The sequence below is a fragment of the Heterodontus francisci genome, chromosome 18 (assembly GCF_036365525.1).
Source record: "Heterodontus francisci isolate sHetFra1 chromosome 18, sHetFra1.hap1, whole genome shotgun sequence".
Lineage (NCBI taxonomy): Eukaryota > Metazoa > Chordata > Chondrichthyes > Heterodontiformes > Heterodontidae > Heterodontus > Heterodontus francisci.
In genome coordinates, this window is record NC_090388.1 from 87,046,683 (window position 1) to 87,064,048 (window position 17,366).

The 17,366-nt window shown below is 45.6% G+C and overlaps 1 protein-coding gene across 6 annotated transcripts in view; it reads left to right on the forward strand.

Moving 5' to 3' along the window:
* The window catches only part of LOC137379759 (protein-methionine sulfoxide oxidase mical3a-like), a 1,360,716-nt gene that overhangs the window by 735,937 nt on the left and 607,413 nt on the right, over nucleotides 1–17,366 (forward strand). For all 6 annotated transcript variants that reach the window (XM_068051091.1, XM_068051094.1, XM_068051095.1 and 3 more), the window contains exon 9: nucleotides 15,463–15,578. In XM_068051091.1, coding sequence (XP_067907192.1) covers nucleotides 15,463–15,578 — 116 coding nt within the window. The remainder of the gene's footprint in view (nucleotides 1–15,462; nucleotides 15,579–17,366) is intronic.

A 17,366-nucleotide genomic window follows, 5' to 3' on the forward strand; every position in this document is an offset into this window, starting at 1 on the left:
AGACTACTAGAAAAGATCAAAGCTACGAAGTATCATCACCTCATTCCATGACAACATGAAAGGCACAATTCAGCATAGCAGTGCCTTATCAGACCCCTTTCCTATCCTGAGTGGCGTGAAACAGGGCTGTGTTCTCGCACCTACACTGTTTGGGATCTTCTTCTCCCTGCTGCTCTCACATGCGTTCAAGTCTTCAGAAGAAAGAATTTTCCTCCACACAAGATCAGGTGGCAGGTTGTTCAACTTTGCCCGTCTAAGAGTGAAGACCAAAGTACGGAAAGTCCTCATCAGGGAACTCCTCTTTGCTGACGATGCTGCATTAACATCTCACACTGAAGAGTGTCTGCAGAGACTCATCGACAGAATTGCGGCTGCCTGCAACGAATTTGGCCTAACCATCAGCCTCAAGAAAACGAACATCATGGGACAGGTCAGAAATGCTCCATCCATCAATATCGGCGACCACGCTCTGGAAGTGGTTCAAGAGTTCACCTACCTAGGCTCAACTATCACCAGTAACCTGTCACTCGATGCAAAAATCAACAAGCGCATGGGAAAGGCTTCCACTGCTATGTCCAGACTGGCCAAGAGAGTGTGGTAAAATAGTGCACTGACACGGAACACAAAAGTCCCGAGTGTATCAAGCCTGTGTCCTCAGTACCTTGCTCTATGGCAGCGAGGCCTGGACAACGTATGTCAGCCAAGAGCCACGTCTCAATTCATTCCATCTTCGCTGCCTCCGGAGAATCCTTGGCATCAGATGGCAGGACCGTACTACCAACACAGAAGTCCTCGAGGCGGCCAACATCCCCAGCTTATACACACTACTGAGTCAGCGGCGCTTGAGATGGCTTGGCCATGTGAGCCGCATGGAAGATGGCAGGATCCCCAAGGACACATTGTACAGCGAGCTCGTCACTGGTATCAGACCCACCGACCGTCCATGTCTCCGCTTTAAAGACGTCTGCAAACGCGACATGAAGTCCTGTGACATTGATCACAAGTCGTGGGAGTCAGTTGCCAGCGATCGCCAGAGCTGGCGGGCAGCCATAAAGGCGGGGCTAAAGAGTGGCGAGTCGAAGAGACTTAGCAGCTGGCAGGAAAAAAGACAGAAGCGCATGGGGAGAGCTAACTGTGTAACAGCCCCGACAACCAATTTTATCTGCAGCACCTGTGGAAGAGCCTGTCACTCTAGAATTGGCCTTTATAGCCACTCCAGGCACTGCTTCACAAACCACTGACCACCTCCAGGCGCTTACCCATTGTCCCTCGAGACAAGGAGGCCAAAGAAGATTAATGACCTAGACCTTGGTGTATAGGGCACAATTTCAAAGTTTGCAGATGATAGGAAACGTGGAAGCATTGTGAACTCTAAGGGGGAAAGTGTAGAACTTCAAAAGGACATAGACAAGTTGGTGTAATGGGCAGACAGGTGGCAGATGAAGTTTAATGCAGAGAAATGTGAAGTGATTCATTTTGGTAGGAAGAACATGGAGAGACAATATAGAATAAAGGGCACAATTATAAATGGGGTGCAGGAGCAGAGGGACCTGGGTGTATATGTGCATAACTCATTGAAGGTGGCAGAACAGGTTGAGAGAGCGGTTAATAAAACATACAGTATCCTGGGCTTTATTAATAAGGGCATAGAGTACAAGAGCAAAGAAGTTATATTGAACTTGTATAAGACACTAGTTCGGCCTCAGCTGGAGTATTGCGTCCAGTTCTGGGCGCTGCACTTGAGAAAAGACCTGAGGGCATTGGAGAGAGTACAGAAAAAATTCACGAGAATAGTTCCAGGGATGAGGAATTTCAGTTACAAGATAGCTTATAGAAGTTAGGACTGTTTTCCTTGGAGAAGAGAAGGCTGAAAGGTGATTTAATCGGGGTATTCAAAATCATGAGGGGTCTGGACAGAGTAGATAGAGAGAAACTGTTCCCACTCGTGAAAAGATTGAGAACCAGAGGCACAGATTTAAAGTATTTGGTAAGAGAAGCAAAAGTGACACGAGGAAAAACGTTTTCATGCAGCGAGTGGTTAAGGTCTGGAATGCTCTGCTTGAGAACGTGGTAGAGGCAGGTTCAATTCAAGCATTCAAAAGGGAATTAGACAGTTATATGAAAAGGAAGAATGTGTCGGGTTATGGGGAGAAGGCAGGGGAATGGAACTGAGGGAATTGGTCTGTCCGAGAGCCGGTGTGGACATGATGGGCCGAATGGCCTCCTTCTGCACTGTAACGATTCTGTGATTAGCAGCTAACAGGAATCTACAGTGCAGAGTTATCTATTTATAGGACCTGCCTCTTGGTGTTACAGACTGAGATTGGCATGTTGTCACATGACCATGTCCTGGTCCTTAGCTCATTAGCATACTAAGATCTTAAAGGACATCAATCTTCAAGGCAATTACACAACATCCCCCTTCTTTCCCAAGATCAATCTCATATGCTAAAAGCAAAAAGGTATGAAATTATATAATATCAAAATTAATTACATAGGTATAGACGTTCTAAACTTTACTAGTATAGAGGCTCTAAAGTCCATAAATCATCTCGGTGGTTTGACAACTGTTGCTCAGGGAATCTGTGTCTCATCTGTTGCTGTTCTTTCTGATGTTTTACCCTCTCTGCATTCAGTTTCTGTTTCTCTGCCTTGGGCTTGCTGACATACCCTGTTGCTTTTCTCAAGATGACCACTTTTGGGGCCTTGTCATTCTTGGAAAGTTCTGGCACTTCATCTCGAACAGCCAATAGACAATGATTCAACTCATTCCTCCTCTGCCTGTTCAGGAAATTGGGTGTCCTTCTCCTCTCCTCATCCTCCACATTTGAAGGCTTGGGGCTCAAGGTCAAGGACTTGTTGGGGGAAGAGTACTTGATCCCATGTAGAACATTTGTGGTTTCCATGCCAATTTGTCATAGCTGCATTGCAGTGTTAGTGAGCCACTGCAAGGGATGGGTGACCCATTGTATGCAGATACTTGGCACTTGTTGGTTGTATCATTGATTTCCAATGACTACGGTACGTATCTTTGAAGATTTGCACTGGTAGGATATTTGCACTAGCACCGGCGTCAATCTTGACCTTTAGTGCATGTTTGCCAGCTTTCTTTGGGCACATGATGTTAATAGTGGTGAAAGCTTCCAGTTGTTTGACTTCATCAATGTGATGCATCAGGCTCACAATGTGAAATACTTGGACGTCTTCTGACAGACTCATCTCTGAATCTTGTCTCAAGTCTGTTTTGCTGCTGACTCTGTGTATTGGCTTGCAATTATGCAGGTCTCTGATACTTCCCTTGCTGCTGTTGCAATGTTGCTGTGCCTATCTTCTGTTGGCTCATGTCCTATTGTTGGTTCTGGCTGTGTCTTCAGAGTCAGAATTCTGCATAGAAGGGCCCAATGTCCTTTTGCACCGCATGCCTTGCACAGGTCTTGAAATGCAGGGCAATTTTGCCGTGAGTAGGACACGCCACACTTATCACACAGCTTGCTTGCTCTTTTCGACCTGGTTATGGTGTTGATACTGTCGGCTGCAGCTAGTGCTTGCAGTTGCTGTTGTCCAGCTACAATGGCTTTGTATTTCCTGCCATCTTCTAGCAGGGTATCAATGTTGTGCCCTTTCTTTGTACACCAAGGGATCTTTCTACAATGCTTCAATGGGTGTTGATACAATCACCAGCTCCATTATTCGATCTGACAGCTCTGCCTCTGAGAAATTGCATTTATTGCCCTTACTACGCATCTGCTAACGAACTGATCTATTGATTCCTGTGGCTGTTGCCTGTAGGACATCAATTCCAGGTGGTGAACTTGAAAATTCACTCTCAATCGGAATTCATCTTCCGGCACTTTCTATATCTTTGTGGGATCTTTCTGGTCCTCTTCAGATAAGCCTGAGGTATTGAGTCTGTGTAATCCCTCATTTCCAATTGCTATTATTATTTTTACAGTTTGCTTTCCTGGTTCTGTAATTACTTGGTCTGTGAAGCATAACTGCATTCTTTGTTTGAACAATTGGAACTCATATAGGATATCAATGGCCTTCCAGTTCATACTGGAAAGTTTGGACCCATCTTCCTGTTGCTTTATGACTGCGCATTGTGTCCTGTTTAAGAAAAACTGTTCTCCAGACTAGCTGCTTTGATTGACAGAAGCAAGTGTTTTGTGGTGCTTGTCTATTTATCTAGCTTCCAACCTGGTCTGTTTGTATACACAGTTGTGCAATAGACATTTCAAGTGCTTTTTTTTTTGGAATTTGTTTATGCAGTCAGTTGATAGGCAATTCTTCATGCTTGAGTGATTATAATGTTTTTTAGTGAATGAAAGCTCTTCAGTGTTGGAGTGATTTAATGGGTTTCTTTTTATAGCTCTTGCTGTGTAAATGAAGGATTCCCATGCTTTTTGCTGTCAGACAGCTCCTCTAATTGCACGGACCTGATCAGCCTGGGGGAGCCTTTGAAAACAATCAATCAATCAGCCTGAGATAGGGATTGGGTTTTCCCTGCTTTTTTTGTTTTATTGAGCCTTTTTTATTAAAGCCACTATTTAAGCACCTCAAAGCTTTTTTTTTAAACTGGGGTTCCTGGACTGACTCAGCCGCTCACAATGATTGATTTGCATCCGGTCATTCAGCTCTGTCTTCTACAGCTGGAGGTGAGTTTTTTTTTAATTTCTTTACACTGTTTGGGCTGGCGCTTCTTTTAACTTTCTCTCTTTTAAATGTAGGTAGTTTTTGAAGCCGTTTTCCTGTGGTCTTGCATCTTGGATTTTGTCTTCTCACCATAGCTGCTACCATGTAGTGAGAAGCTCATTTATGTTGCTGATGCAGCATAAATGAGATAGAGTCATAAAATCATTGAGTTATACAGCACAGAAACAGGCCCTTCAGCCCATCGTGTCCGTGCCGGCCATCAAGCACCTATCTATTCTAATCTCATTTTCCAGAACTTGGCCTGCTGCCTTGTATGCTACGGCGTTTCAAGTGCTCATCTAAATACTTCTTAAATGTTGAGGGTTCCTGCCTCCACCACCCCTCCAGGCAGTGTGCTCCAGAATTTTTTTTCCCTCAAATCCCCTCGAAACCTCCTGTCCCTTACCTTAAATCTATGCCCACTGGTTATTGACCCCACCGCTAAGGGAAAACGTTTCTTCCTATCAATGCCCCTAATAATTTTGTATACCTCTATCAGGTTCCCCCCTCAGTCTTCTCTGCTCTCAGGAAAACAACCCTCGTCTATCCAGTCTCTCTTCATAGCTGAAATGCTCCAGCCCAGGCAACATCCTGGTGAATCTCCTCTGCACCCTCTCCAGTGCAATCACATCCTTCCTATAGTGTGGTGCTCAGAACTGTACACAGTACTCCAGCAGCTGCCTAACTAGCGTTTTCTACAGCTCCATCATAACCACCCTGCTCTTATATTCTATGCCTCGGCTAATAAAGCCAAGTATCCCATATACCTTCCTAACCATCTTATCTACCTGTGCTGAACATGGTATTCAGTTGATTGAAGATTTCAAACAGGTTTATTAACAGCTAACAAGTATATACAGTGCAGAGCTATCTATTTACAGGACTTGGCCCTTGGTATTACAGTTACAGAGTGAGACAGGCATGCAGTCACTGGACCATGTCCTGGTACTTAGCTCATTAGCATGCGAAAATCTTTAAGGTGTATTTCTCGGGGGATGTTTCGGTGTTTGGGGGGTGGGGGGGGGGGGGTCGGGGGGCGAGGTTTCGGTGTTTGGTGGTGGGGGGGTGGGGGGGGAGCTGTGAAGAGGGAGGTTTCTGAGTTTGAGTGCCGGGATGGGTTTGTCTGCGTGCGTAACATGGGAAGCACCAACAGGAGTAGGCCATTCACCCCGTCAAGCATGCTTCATCATTCAACTAGATGAAGGCTGATCTCCCTCAATGCCATTTTCCCACACTATACTCATATCCCTTGATAGCTTTAATATCTAGCAATCTATTGCTCTCTGCCTGAACATATTCGATGACTCAGCCTCCACTGTCGTCTGGGTAGAGAATTCCAAAGATTCACTGTCTTTTGGGAGAAGAAATTCCTCATCTCAGTCGTAAATGGCCTACCTCTTATTCTGAGACTGTGTTCCCTGGTTCTAAACTCCCCCAGCCAAGGGAAACGTCCTTCCTGCATCTACCCTGTCAAGCCCTGGAAGAATTCTGTCTGCTTCAATTAGATCACTTCCCATTCTTCTAAACTCTCGAGCTTGGTTGTCCAAGCTTTTCATGTAGGGGGCTACATTACAATTGTTGTCTTGCATCAGGGGGCCAATGAGAAAATTTGAGTAAGATAAAGGCAAAAAAAAAAATGTATCTTACTATTAATCAAAACAACAAATGTGATTTTTTTTAAAATGAAGAAGCTTTAAATGAGTTGATTCATTTATTGACTTACTTTCTCATCACTATGTCGGGCACTGATTTCATGAGATACCTGGCACTTTTTGCTTAAAAAAGTAATCAGTGTTTGCCTGCAACCTTGTTGTGGTGCGCAGAGTATTCTGGATAGATGACCATTTCTCGGGAGTGACCTTAATCAGTCTCTCTCTCTCTCTCTCTCTGTGTCCTCCCTCTTTGTGGTGACCCCCCCCCCCCCCCCCCTTGCTGTATCATTCTTATTCTGTGTCCTCCCCTCTCTCTGGACCCCCCCCCCCCCCCCACCTTCTTGGATGAGCCAGATTCTGTCCCATGGGCAATATGTTGAACAACACTGCTCTAGAGAATACATGCCCAGTTTCCTCATTCTCTCCTCGTAGGACAATCGCGACATCCCAGGGATCAGTCTGGTGGATCCTCATTGCATTCCCTGTATTGCAAGTATAGCCGTCCTTAGACAAGGAGACCAAAACTGTACACAATGCTCCAAGTGTGGGCTCACCAAGGCTCTATAAAATTGTAGCAAGACCTCTTTACTGCTGTACTCAAATCCTCTTGCACTTGTTACCACCAGGTAAGAAAGGTGTCTAGGGGCCCCTCACCTGGTCTTATCATAACAGGGTTTAATTTTAAACACACCGTGTTTTTAGCACACCCCCCCCCCCCCGCCCCCTTGGTGAATCCTTGTTCACTGCTTTCCAATTAGAAGGCAAAGAAACCAGCAGAAACAAGTTTTCTTAGGTTGAAAGAAAAGTTGAAATTTATTAAACTTAAACTCTAATTCGGTTGAGGCCTGCTGATACACGATGCGCCCACGCTAGCATGCAAATGTAATACACACATGCAAATGGAGGCAGTAAAGAGCAGAAGAAAAAATAAAGTGGAAAAGTTTGAGGTAATATCCAAAGAGTTTTGGTTATGGTTCTTGGAGCTCACTGTCGAGTCCTTGATTGTAGGGAGATCTTGCTTTTTGTTGGGGCCCAGTATTCTTCTTGAACCTTGTTCTTCTTAAGCCAAGGAGACTTTCTCTCTTGGGGTTCATGAGTCTTCAGTGGATTCAGAGGCTTGTGAGACAGAGATGGGAGCAGACTGGAGAGATCTTCAGTCCAGGAGCAAACAGTCTTTCTGCCTTCAAACTCTGTGGCTAGTTCAAAAAAAAAACTCTGCAACAGCGAATTAGTCATGTGACCAGCTGGCCCAACCAGTGCTGGTCTTTGTGGGTTGCATCACCCCAGCAGGCCCTGGAATGCGTTTCCTCACCTTAGAGATCTGTTAGTATGTAAATGTATTTTTCCAGCCACGGCTGGTGTGTTTAACAAGTTATTTCCTTGCTCCAGCAACAGTTTAAAATCAATGTTCATGACAAAAATCATTCTTGGCAGGTGGGGGTTCTACATGACACAATCAAGGCCAATACACCATTTGCCTTCCCAATTGCTTTCTGCACCTGCCTGTTAGTTTTCAGTGACTTATGAGCAAGGACACCCAGGTCCCTTTTCCACATTATATTCCATCTGCAACGTTCTTGCCCACACACTTAGCCTGTCTAAATTCCCTTAAAGCTTCTTTGCATTCCCACAACTCACATTCCCACCTAGTTTTGTATCATCCGCAAACTTGGACATGTTAAATTTGGTCCCCACATCCAAATCATTGACATATGTTGTGAACAGCTGGGGCCCAAGAATTGATCCTTGCATTACTCCACTAGTCACAGTCTGCCACCCTGAGAATGACCTGTTTAGTCCTACTCTTTGTTTTCTGTCCATTAACCAATTCTCAATCCAGTATATTAACCCCCAATATCATGTGATTTGATTTTGCTTACTCACCTCCTTTGTGGGACCTTATCAAAAGCCTTCTGAAAATCCAAATACACCACATCCACTGGATTTCCCTTATTTATTCTGCTAGTTAGATCCTCAAAAAAACACCAACAGGTTTGTCAAACATGATTTCTCTTTCACAAATCCATGTTGACTCTGCCCAATCAGATTATTATTATCCAAGTGTCCAATTATCATATCCTTTAGAATAGATTCTAGCATTTTCCCTCCTACTGATGTCAGGCTAACAGGTCTGCATGTCCCAGTTTTCTCTCTCCCTGCTTTTTTAAATAGTGGGGTTACATTTGCGACCTTGCAATCTGCAGGAACCTTTGCAGAATCTGCAGAATTTTGGAAGATGATCACCAACAAAGAACAAAGAACAGTAGAGCACAGGAACAGGCCATTCGGCCCTCCAAGCCTGCGCCGATCTTGATGCCTGCCTAAACTAAAACCTTCTGCACTTCCGGGGACCGTATCCCTCTATTCCCATCCTATTCATGTATTTGTCAAGATGCCTCTTAAACGTCATTATCGTACCTGCTTCCACCATCTCCCCTGGCAGCAAGTTCCAGGCACTCACCACCCTGTATAAAGAACTTGCCTCGCACATCCCCTCTAAACTTTGCCCCTCTCACCTTAAACCTATGTCCCCTAGTAACTGACTCTTCCACCCTGGGAAAAAGCTTCTGACTATCCACTCTGTCCATGCCACTCATAACTTTGTAAACCTCTATCATTTCGCCCCTCCACCTCCGTCGTTCCAGTGAAAACAATCCGAGTTTATCAAAACTCTCCTCATAGCTAATGCCCTCCAGACCAGGCAACATCCTGGTAAACCTCTTCTGTACCCTCTCCAAAGCCTCCACATCCTTCTGGTATTGTGGTGACCAGAATTGCACGCTATATTCTAAGTGTGGCCTAACTAAAGTTCTGTACAGCTGCAGCATGACTTGCCAATTTTTATACTCTATGTGCGACCGATGAAGGCAAGCATGCCACATGCCGCCTTGACTACCTTATCCACCTGCGTTGCCACTTTCAGTGACCTGTGGACCTGTACGCCCAGATCTCTCTGCCTGTCAATACTCCTAAGGGTTCTGCCATTTACTGTATACTTCCCACCTGCATTAGATCTTCCAAAATGCATTACCTCACATTTGTCCGGATTAAACTCCATCTGCCATTTCTCCGCCCAAGTCTCCAACCAATCTATATCCTGCTGTATCCTCTGACAATCCTCATCACTATCCGCAACTCCACCAACCTTTGTGTCATCCGCAAACTTACTAATCAGACTAGCTAAATTTTCCTCCAAATCATTTATACATACTACAAAGAGCAAAGGTTCCAGCACTGATCCCTGCGGAACACCACTAGTCACAGCCCTCCATTCAGAAAAGCACCCTTCCACTGTTACCCTCTGTCTTCTATGTCAGAGCCAGTTCTGTATCCATCTTGCCAGCTCACCTCTGATCCCATGTGACTTCACCTTTTGTACCAGTCTGCCATGAGGGACCTTGTCAAAGGTTTTACTGAAGTCCATATAGACAACATCCACTGCCCTTCCTTCATCAATCATCTTTGTCACTTCCTTAAAAAACTCAATCAAATTAGTGAGACACGACCTCCCCCTCACAACACCATGCTGCCTCTCGTTAATAAGTTTGTTTCCAAATGGGAGTAAATCCTGTCCCGAAGAATCCTCTCTAATAATTTCCCTACCACTGATGTAAGGCTCACCGGCCTATAATTTCCTGGATTATCCTTGCCACCCTTCTTAAACAAAGGAACAATATTGGCTATTCTCCAGTCCTCTGGGACCTCACCTGTAGCCAATGAGGATGCAAAGATTTCTGTCAAGGCCCCAGCAATTTCTTCCCTTGCCTCCCTCAGTATTCTGGGGTAGATCCCAGCAGGCCCTGGGGACTTATCTACCTTAATGCTTTGCAAGACACCCAACACCTCCTCCTTTTTGATAATGAGATGACTGAGACTATCTACACTCCCTTCCCGAGGCTCATCATCCACAAAGTCCTTCTCTTTGGTGAATACTGATGCAAAGTACTCATTTAGTACCTCGCCCATTTCCGCTGGCTCCACACATAGATTCCCTTCTCTGTCCTTGAGCAGGCCAACCCTTTCCCTAGTTACCCTCTTGCTCTTTAGATACACATAAAAAGCCTTGGGATTATCCTTAATCCTGTTTGCCAATGACTTTTCATGACCCCTTTTAGCCCTCCTGACTCCTTGCTTAAGTTCCTTCCGACTGTCTTTATATTCCTCAAGGGATTCGTCTGTTCCTAGCCTTCCAGCCCTTACAAATGCTTCCTTTTTCTTTGATTAGGCTCACAATATCCCGCGTTATCCAAGGTTCCCGACACTTGCCAAACTTATCCTTCATCCTCACAGGAAGATGCTGGTCCTGGATTCTAATCAACTGACGTTTGAAAGACTCCCACATGTCAGATGTTGATTTACCCTCAAACAGCCGCCCCCAATCTAAATTCTTCAGTTCCTGCCTAATATTGTTATAATTAGCCTTCCCCCAATTTAGCACCTTCACCCAAGGACTACTCTTATCCTCATCCACAAGTACCTTAAAACTTATGGAATGATGGTTAGTGCTCCCGAAATGCTCCCCCACTGAAACTTCGACCACCTGGCCGGGCTCATTCCCCAATACCAGGTCCAGTACGGCCCCATCCCTAGTTGGACTATCTGCATATTGTTTCTAGAAGCCCTCCTGGATGCTCCTAACAAATTCTGCCCCATCTAAGCCCCTAGCACTAAGTGAGTCCCAGTCCATATAGGGGAAGTTAAAATCACCCACCACTACAACCCTGTTACCTTTACATCTTTCCAAAATCTGTCTACCTATCTGCTCCTCTACCTCCCGCTGGCTGTTGGGAGGCCTGTAGTAAACCCCCAACATCGTGACTGCACCCTTCCTATTCCTGAGCTCCACCCATATTGCCTCGCTGCACAACCCCTCCGAGGTGTCCTCCCGCAGTACAGCTGTGATATTCTCCTTAACCAGTAATGCAACACCCCCACCCCTTTTACATCCCCATCTATCCCGCCTGAAGCTTCTAAATCCTGGAACATTTAGCTGCCAATCCTGTCCTTCCCTCAACCAAGTCTCTGTAATAGCAACAACATCATAGTTCCAAGTACTAATCCAAGCTCTAAGTTCATCTGCCTTACCTGTTATACTTCTCGCATTGAAACAAATGCACTTCAGACCACCAGTCCCGCTGTGCTCCGCAACATCTCCCTGCCTACTCTTCCTCTTAGTCTTACTAGCCTATTTACTAGTTCCCCCTTATTTATTTCACTTGCTGTCCTTCTGCTCTGGTTCCCACCCCCCTGCCACACTAGGTTAAACCCTTCCGAGTGACGCTAGCAAACCTCGCAGCCAGGATATTTGTGCCCCTCCAGTTTAGATGCAACCCGTCCTTCTTGTACAGGTCCCATCTGTCCCTGAAGAGATCCCAATGGTCCAGATATCTGAAACCCTCCCTTCTACACCAGTTGTTCAGCCACGTGTTTAGCTGCACTATCTTCCTATTTCTAGCCTCACTGGCACGTGGCACAGGGAGTAATCCAGAGATTACAACCCTAGAGGTCCTGTCTTTTAACTTTCTACCTAACTCCCTAAACTCCCCCTGCAGGACCTCGTCACTCTTCCTGCCTATGTCATTGGTACCGATGTGTACCACAACGTCTGGCTGTTCACCCTCCCCCTTCAGAATGTCCCCTGTCCGTTCAGAGACATCCTTGACCCTGGCACCAGGGAGGCAACATACCATCCTGGAGTCTCTTTCACGTCCACAGAAGCGCCTATCTGTGCCCCTGACTATCGAGTCCCCTATAACTATTGCTCTTCTGCGCTTTGTCCCTCCCTGCTGAACAACAGTGCCAGCCGTGGTGCCACTGCTCTGGCTGCTGCTGTTTTCCCCTGATAGACCATCCCCCCCAACAGTATCCAAAACGGTATACTTGTTAGAGAGGGGGATAGCCACAGGGGATTCCTGCACTGACTGCCTGCCCCTTCTAGCGATCACCCATCTATCTGCCTGCACCTTGGGTGTAACCACTTCTCTAAAACTCCTGTCTATGACGCTCTCTGCCACCTGCATGCTCCTAAGTGCATCCAGTTGCCACTCCAACCGATCCATGCGGTCTGTGAGGAGCTGCAACTAGGTACACTTCCTGCAGATGTAGTCGTCCGGAACGCTGGAAGCATCACGGACCTCCCACATCTCACAGGTGAAGCACTTCACCCCTCTATCTGACATTTCTAGCACTAATTAAATTAATTTAAAATAAATAAACTTATTAAATCCTTACTAAATTGTTATAACTATATGGTCCCTCGTGCTAGATTCCTACTATAAATATTAAATGCTAACTAAACAGTAACCTCCTCCCTCTGGTTTAGTTACTCTACTTATTAATTAGTTAATTAGGGTTTTAATCAATTTTTATCAATGCTTTATTTTCAAATTCAGTAAAAAAAAAATTCCCTACCAGCCAATCAGGTCACAGCTTTCCTGTGACGTCACTTTCAGTTTTTTTTTTATCAGAGGTCAGTTTTTTATACTTACCGGTCTGGAACTCTGCCCTTTGAGTCTTCTCCCAGTCAGCGGTGCTCTTTGGAAGCTCTGGGCTCCCCTCACTGAGGACAGGGTAGGAAATGAAAGGAGCTCCTCGCTCCCTCCTGACCGAACTTCCTCACTTACCAAACTTCCACTGTAGCACTCTATTGCAACCCAAGTCAGCACTCCAGTACAAACAAAGTCAGCACTGCAAGATAGCTCACTTTTACACTGACTCACTCTAGCCCCCTGAAAACTGGTTTAAACCGATTTTCTAATTAACAAGGTGCAGCTGCAAGCAGAGCCTGAGTGAACCCTGTTTAAAGCTGGTCTAAAACTCATCTTCCCCAACCCTAACAGCAACTGTTAAGTTGATCTGCTAAATAAAAGACAGATTAGATTTAAGATAAAATTAACTCTTAATTATCCTCACTTACCAAACTTCCACTGTCGCACTCTATTGCAACCCAAGTCAGCACTCCAGTGCAACGCACCACTATCCCGACAGCTAGCTCTTTCAACACTCTGGGATGTGGATCATCAGGTCCAGGGGATTTATCAACTTTCAATCCCATTAATTTCTCCAGTACTACTTTTTTACTATTACTAATTTCTTTCAGTTCCTCATTGTGGCTCGTCCCTTGGTTCTTTAGTATTTCTGAGAGGTTTTTTATATCTTCCTCTGTGAATACAGACACAAAGTGTTTGTTTAGTTTCTCTGCCATTTCCTTATTCCCCATTATGAATTCCCCTGTCTCTGCCTGTAATTGGCCACATTTGTCTTTTGTTTTTGTGCCTCAAAGGAATGTAAATTTGTGGTAAACCGTGTATTAATTCTTTATTGCCTTTCTAACATCATACTTTTTAATTTTGTTTCCCAATCTACCACAGCCAACTTGCCCCTCATACCTTCTTGGTTTCCTTTGTGTAGATCTAAGACCCTAGTTTTGGATTGAACTACAACACTTTCAAACTTAAAGTGAAATTCCTTCACATTATGGTCACTCTTCCCTAGAGGCTCCTTTACAAGCAGATTATTCATTTGCCCTTCCTCATTGCTCAATACTATATCTAAAATAGCCTATTCTCTAGTTGGTTCCTCAACATACTGTTCTAGAAAACCATTTTGTATATATTCTAGGAATTTACTCTCGCATTAGTGATAGTTAGGTTCTCCCAGTCTATATGTAGATTCAAATCCCCATGATTACTGTATTATCATTGTTACATGCACCTGATTTATACCATGTCCTATATGACCACAAATGTTCGGTGGCCTATATACAACTCCTACCAATATTTGCTGCCCCTGGCTGTTTCTTCACTCTCCCCAAACTGATTGTAGATCTTGATCTTCCGATCTAAGATTCTTTCTCACTGATGTACTGATCGCATCCTTTATTAACAGTGCTACCCACCTCCTTTTCCTTTTTGCCTATCCTTCCTCAATGTTGAATACCCTTGAACATTCAGTTCCCAGCCTTGGTCACCTTGCAGCCACACCTCCGTATGGCAATTAGATCACACCTGTTTACGTCTATTTATGCTGTCAATTCATCTACCTTGCCTTATCTGCTGGCACACTCTTTGGTTTGTACACTCTCTCCCTTCCTGCCACACTCTGCTTATCATTACCCTTATTGATACCTTGCTCTCTTGCCTTCTCCTCTCTCTTTAAATCATCACAGCTTCCCTTGCTTGATCCCTCGCCCACACTATTTAGTTTAAAGACCTCTCTACTGCCCTAGTTATACAACTCGCCAGAATACTGGTCCCAGCACAGTTCAGGTGAAGACCACCCCGATGGTACAGCTCCCACTTTCCCCATCGAAACCCATTTCTCCCATATCAATCTGTGAGCCACACATTTAACTCTCTAATCTTATTTACCCTGCTCCATTTGATCGTGGTTCTGGTAATACCTAATTATTACCTGAGCCTTGAGCAAATTGGAGTAGGGTAAATAAGATGAGAGAGTTAAAAGCGTGGCTCAAAGATTGGAGATCAGACATTATTAACTTTGAGGTTCTGCTTCTTAATTTAGACCCTGGATGCTCACATTCCCTATGCAGAACCTCTTTCCATCATTGGTACTTACGTGGATCACGACAACTGTATCCTCCCCCTCCCACTCAAGTTTCTCTCCAGCCCTGAGCAGATGACCCAAACCCTAGCAGGCAACACAGCCTTCTGGACTCTCACTCTTGGCCACAGAGAATGGTGTCTATCCCTCATGACTATACCATCTCCTCTGACCTTCACATTCCTATTTACTCCCCCCTCTTGAATGGCTTCCTGTACCATGGTGCCATGGTTGGTTTGCTCATCCACTTGCAGCCTCACTCTCATCCATACAAGCTGAAAGAACTTCAAAACTGTTGGACAATTGCAAAGGCTGAGGCTCCTCCACTTATGACTTCTCGATGCCCTGACCTGCCTCACTGACAGTCACACCCTCCTGTCCCTGACCACTGTGTGATGGGGGGCGTTTTTGTATGGGGAGATGTTTCCATATGAGGAGATTGCGCATTTCTGTGTGATGGTCAGTTATGAGGCTACTGTGTGCTACTGCTGTTGTTTCAGACTTTCTTTCCCTTGATGCTCTCCATGTGATGTTCTGTTTTTGTTTTTTTATCCAGCCCTTTTGGCCAATGGGAACTGGGATTGCTCGAGGATTTCTGGCTGCGTTTGATGCTGCCTGGATGGTGCGGAGTTGGGCACAAGGTACCCCACCCCTGAGTGTGCTGGCAGAAAGGTGAGAGCTGCTGCGATGCTGGCAAATTCCTTTGGTGGGCGAGGGCTGTCGGACTTTCCTCTATTTCTGCCTCTTCAGCTTGGCAGCTGGCAGCTCTGGATATGTCCAGACTATAGGTGATCTTAGTGACACCCATCCAGCCCCTGTCCAATATTTGGCACTGCCCAGTGGTAAGTGTGCACCTCCTGTGGTCCTGCTGCCACATTAGACTGTGTGAATGGACTATTCATCCAATACAAGCCCTTAGGAACAGGAGGAGGCCTTTTCATCTCTCGAGCCTGCTCCACATGTCAATCAGATCATGGCTGATCTGGATCTCAACTCCTTGTAGTTGCATTTGCTCCATATCCCTTGATAGCTTTACTTAATAATTTCTCCATCACTGTCTTGTAGATTCCAATATTCGCCCAGTATCCATAGCCTTTTGTGGAAGTGAATTCCATACTTCCAGTTCCAGATCTTTGTATGTGAACTGACATCCTGACATCACCCCGAATGAACTAGATCTTATTTTAATGTCCCCTTGTTCAGGATTCCCCCAACAAAGGAAATAGTTCCTCTTTATCTACCCAGTCACCCATTTCTAACATGTTAAACACTTTAATCTCACCATGATAGCTGGGGGAATTTAAATTCAATTAAATAACTCTGTAATAAAAAGCTAGTCTCAGTAATGGTGACCATGAAACTACTGGGTGGTTGTAAAAACCCATCTGGTTCACTAATGTCCTTTAGGGAAGGAAATCTGCTGTCCTTACCTGGTCCGGCCTAGGTGTGACTCCAGACCCACAGCAATGTGGTTGACTCTTAACTGCCCTCTGAAGTTGCCTAGCAAGCCACTCAGTTGTATTCAAGAAGGCAGCTCACCACCACCTTCTTAAGGGCAAATATAGATGGGCAACAAATGCTGGCCGACCCAGCGATGCTCACATCCCATGAATGAAAATACGATTAGATCAACAACCCTCACCCACCTTTTCTCAGGGGAGTACACAGTCAGGGCTGAATTTTATGCAGGCAGTAGGAGTCCCGATGCTAGGCCAGAAAGGCGAGAGGAACCCCATCTCGGCCTTTTGGTGGACTCCCAGCTGCATTTCATAGTTCTCAAGCAGTTAACAGCCCAGTGCTCGTGTTCCTATCCCTTTAAGGATGGGGATCCTGTATCCAAGAGCTATTGGCCAATCAGAAGGCTAGCAGTTCAGCAGTTCCAGCACCACCACCAAGAGTGGGGACTGCAGGAGGCCCAGGGCTAGGTGCAGCGCTGGAGCCCCGGACGGCAGGTAAGTGGGAGTGGGGTTGTTGGTGAGGGCAGGGGGTGGGTGTTGGTGCAGGGGCAGCCTTTGTTGCTGGGGTCCTTCTGTAGACCATAGTTTGCCCAAGCAGGAGGGCCCCCCACACCCCAGTCCATAGGGAGACCGCCTGGTTTTATTGGGTGGCCTCACCACATGGTAGGGCTCCAACCAGCTGCTGGTAAAATGCCAGTGGTGGCAGGAAAAGGCCCTCAAATGGACATTAATTGGCTATTTAAGGGCCTCAATTAGCCTGCGGGAGTGAAGGCCATCCTCGGCCTTCCCCACCCCTGACAAAATTCAATCATGTCAGGAAGGCAACAGGCACTCCAGCCATTGCTCCCTCGCCATTTTATGGGCCCACCACCTCCCTGCCCATTCCTTGACAGCTGATAAAATTCAGCCCCCTGTGTCTTGGGTGTAGGAAGTGGCTCCAGTTGCTTGAATTCAAGCTCAAGGATTTCCGAGCTTGGGGGACAGTTGGAGTCACTGCGGGGTA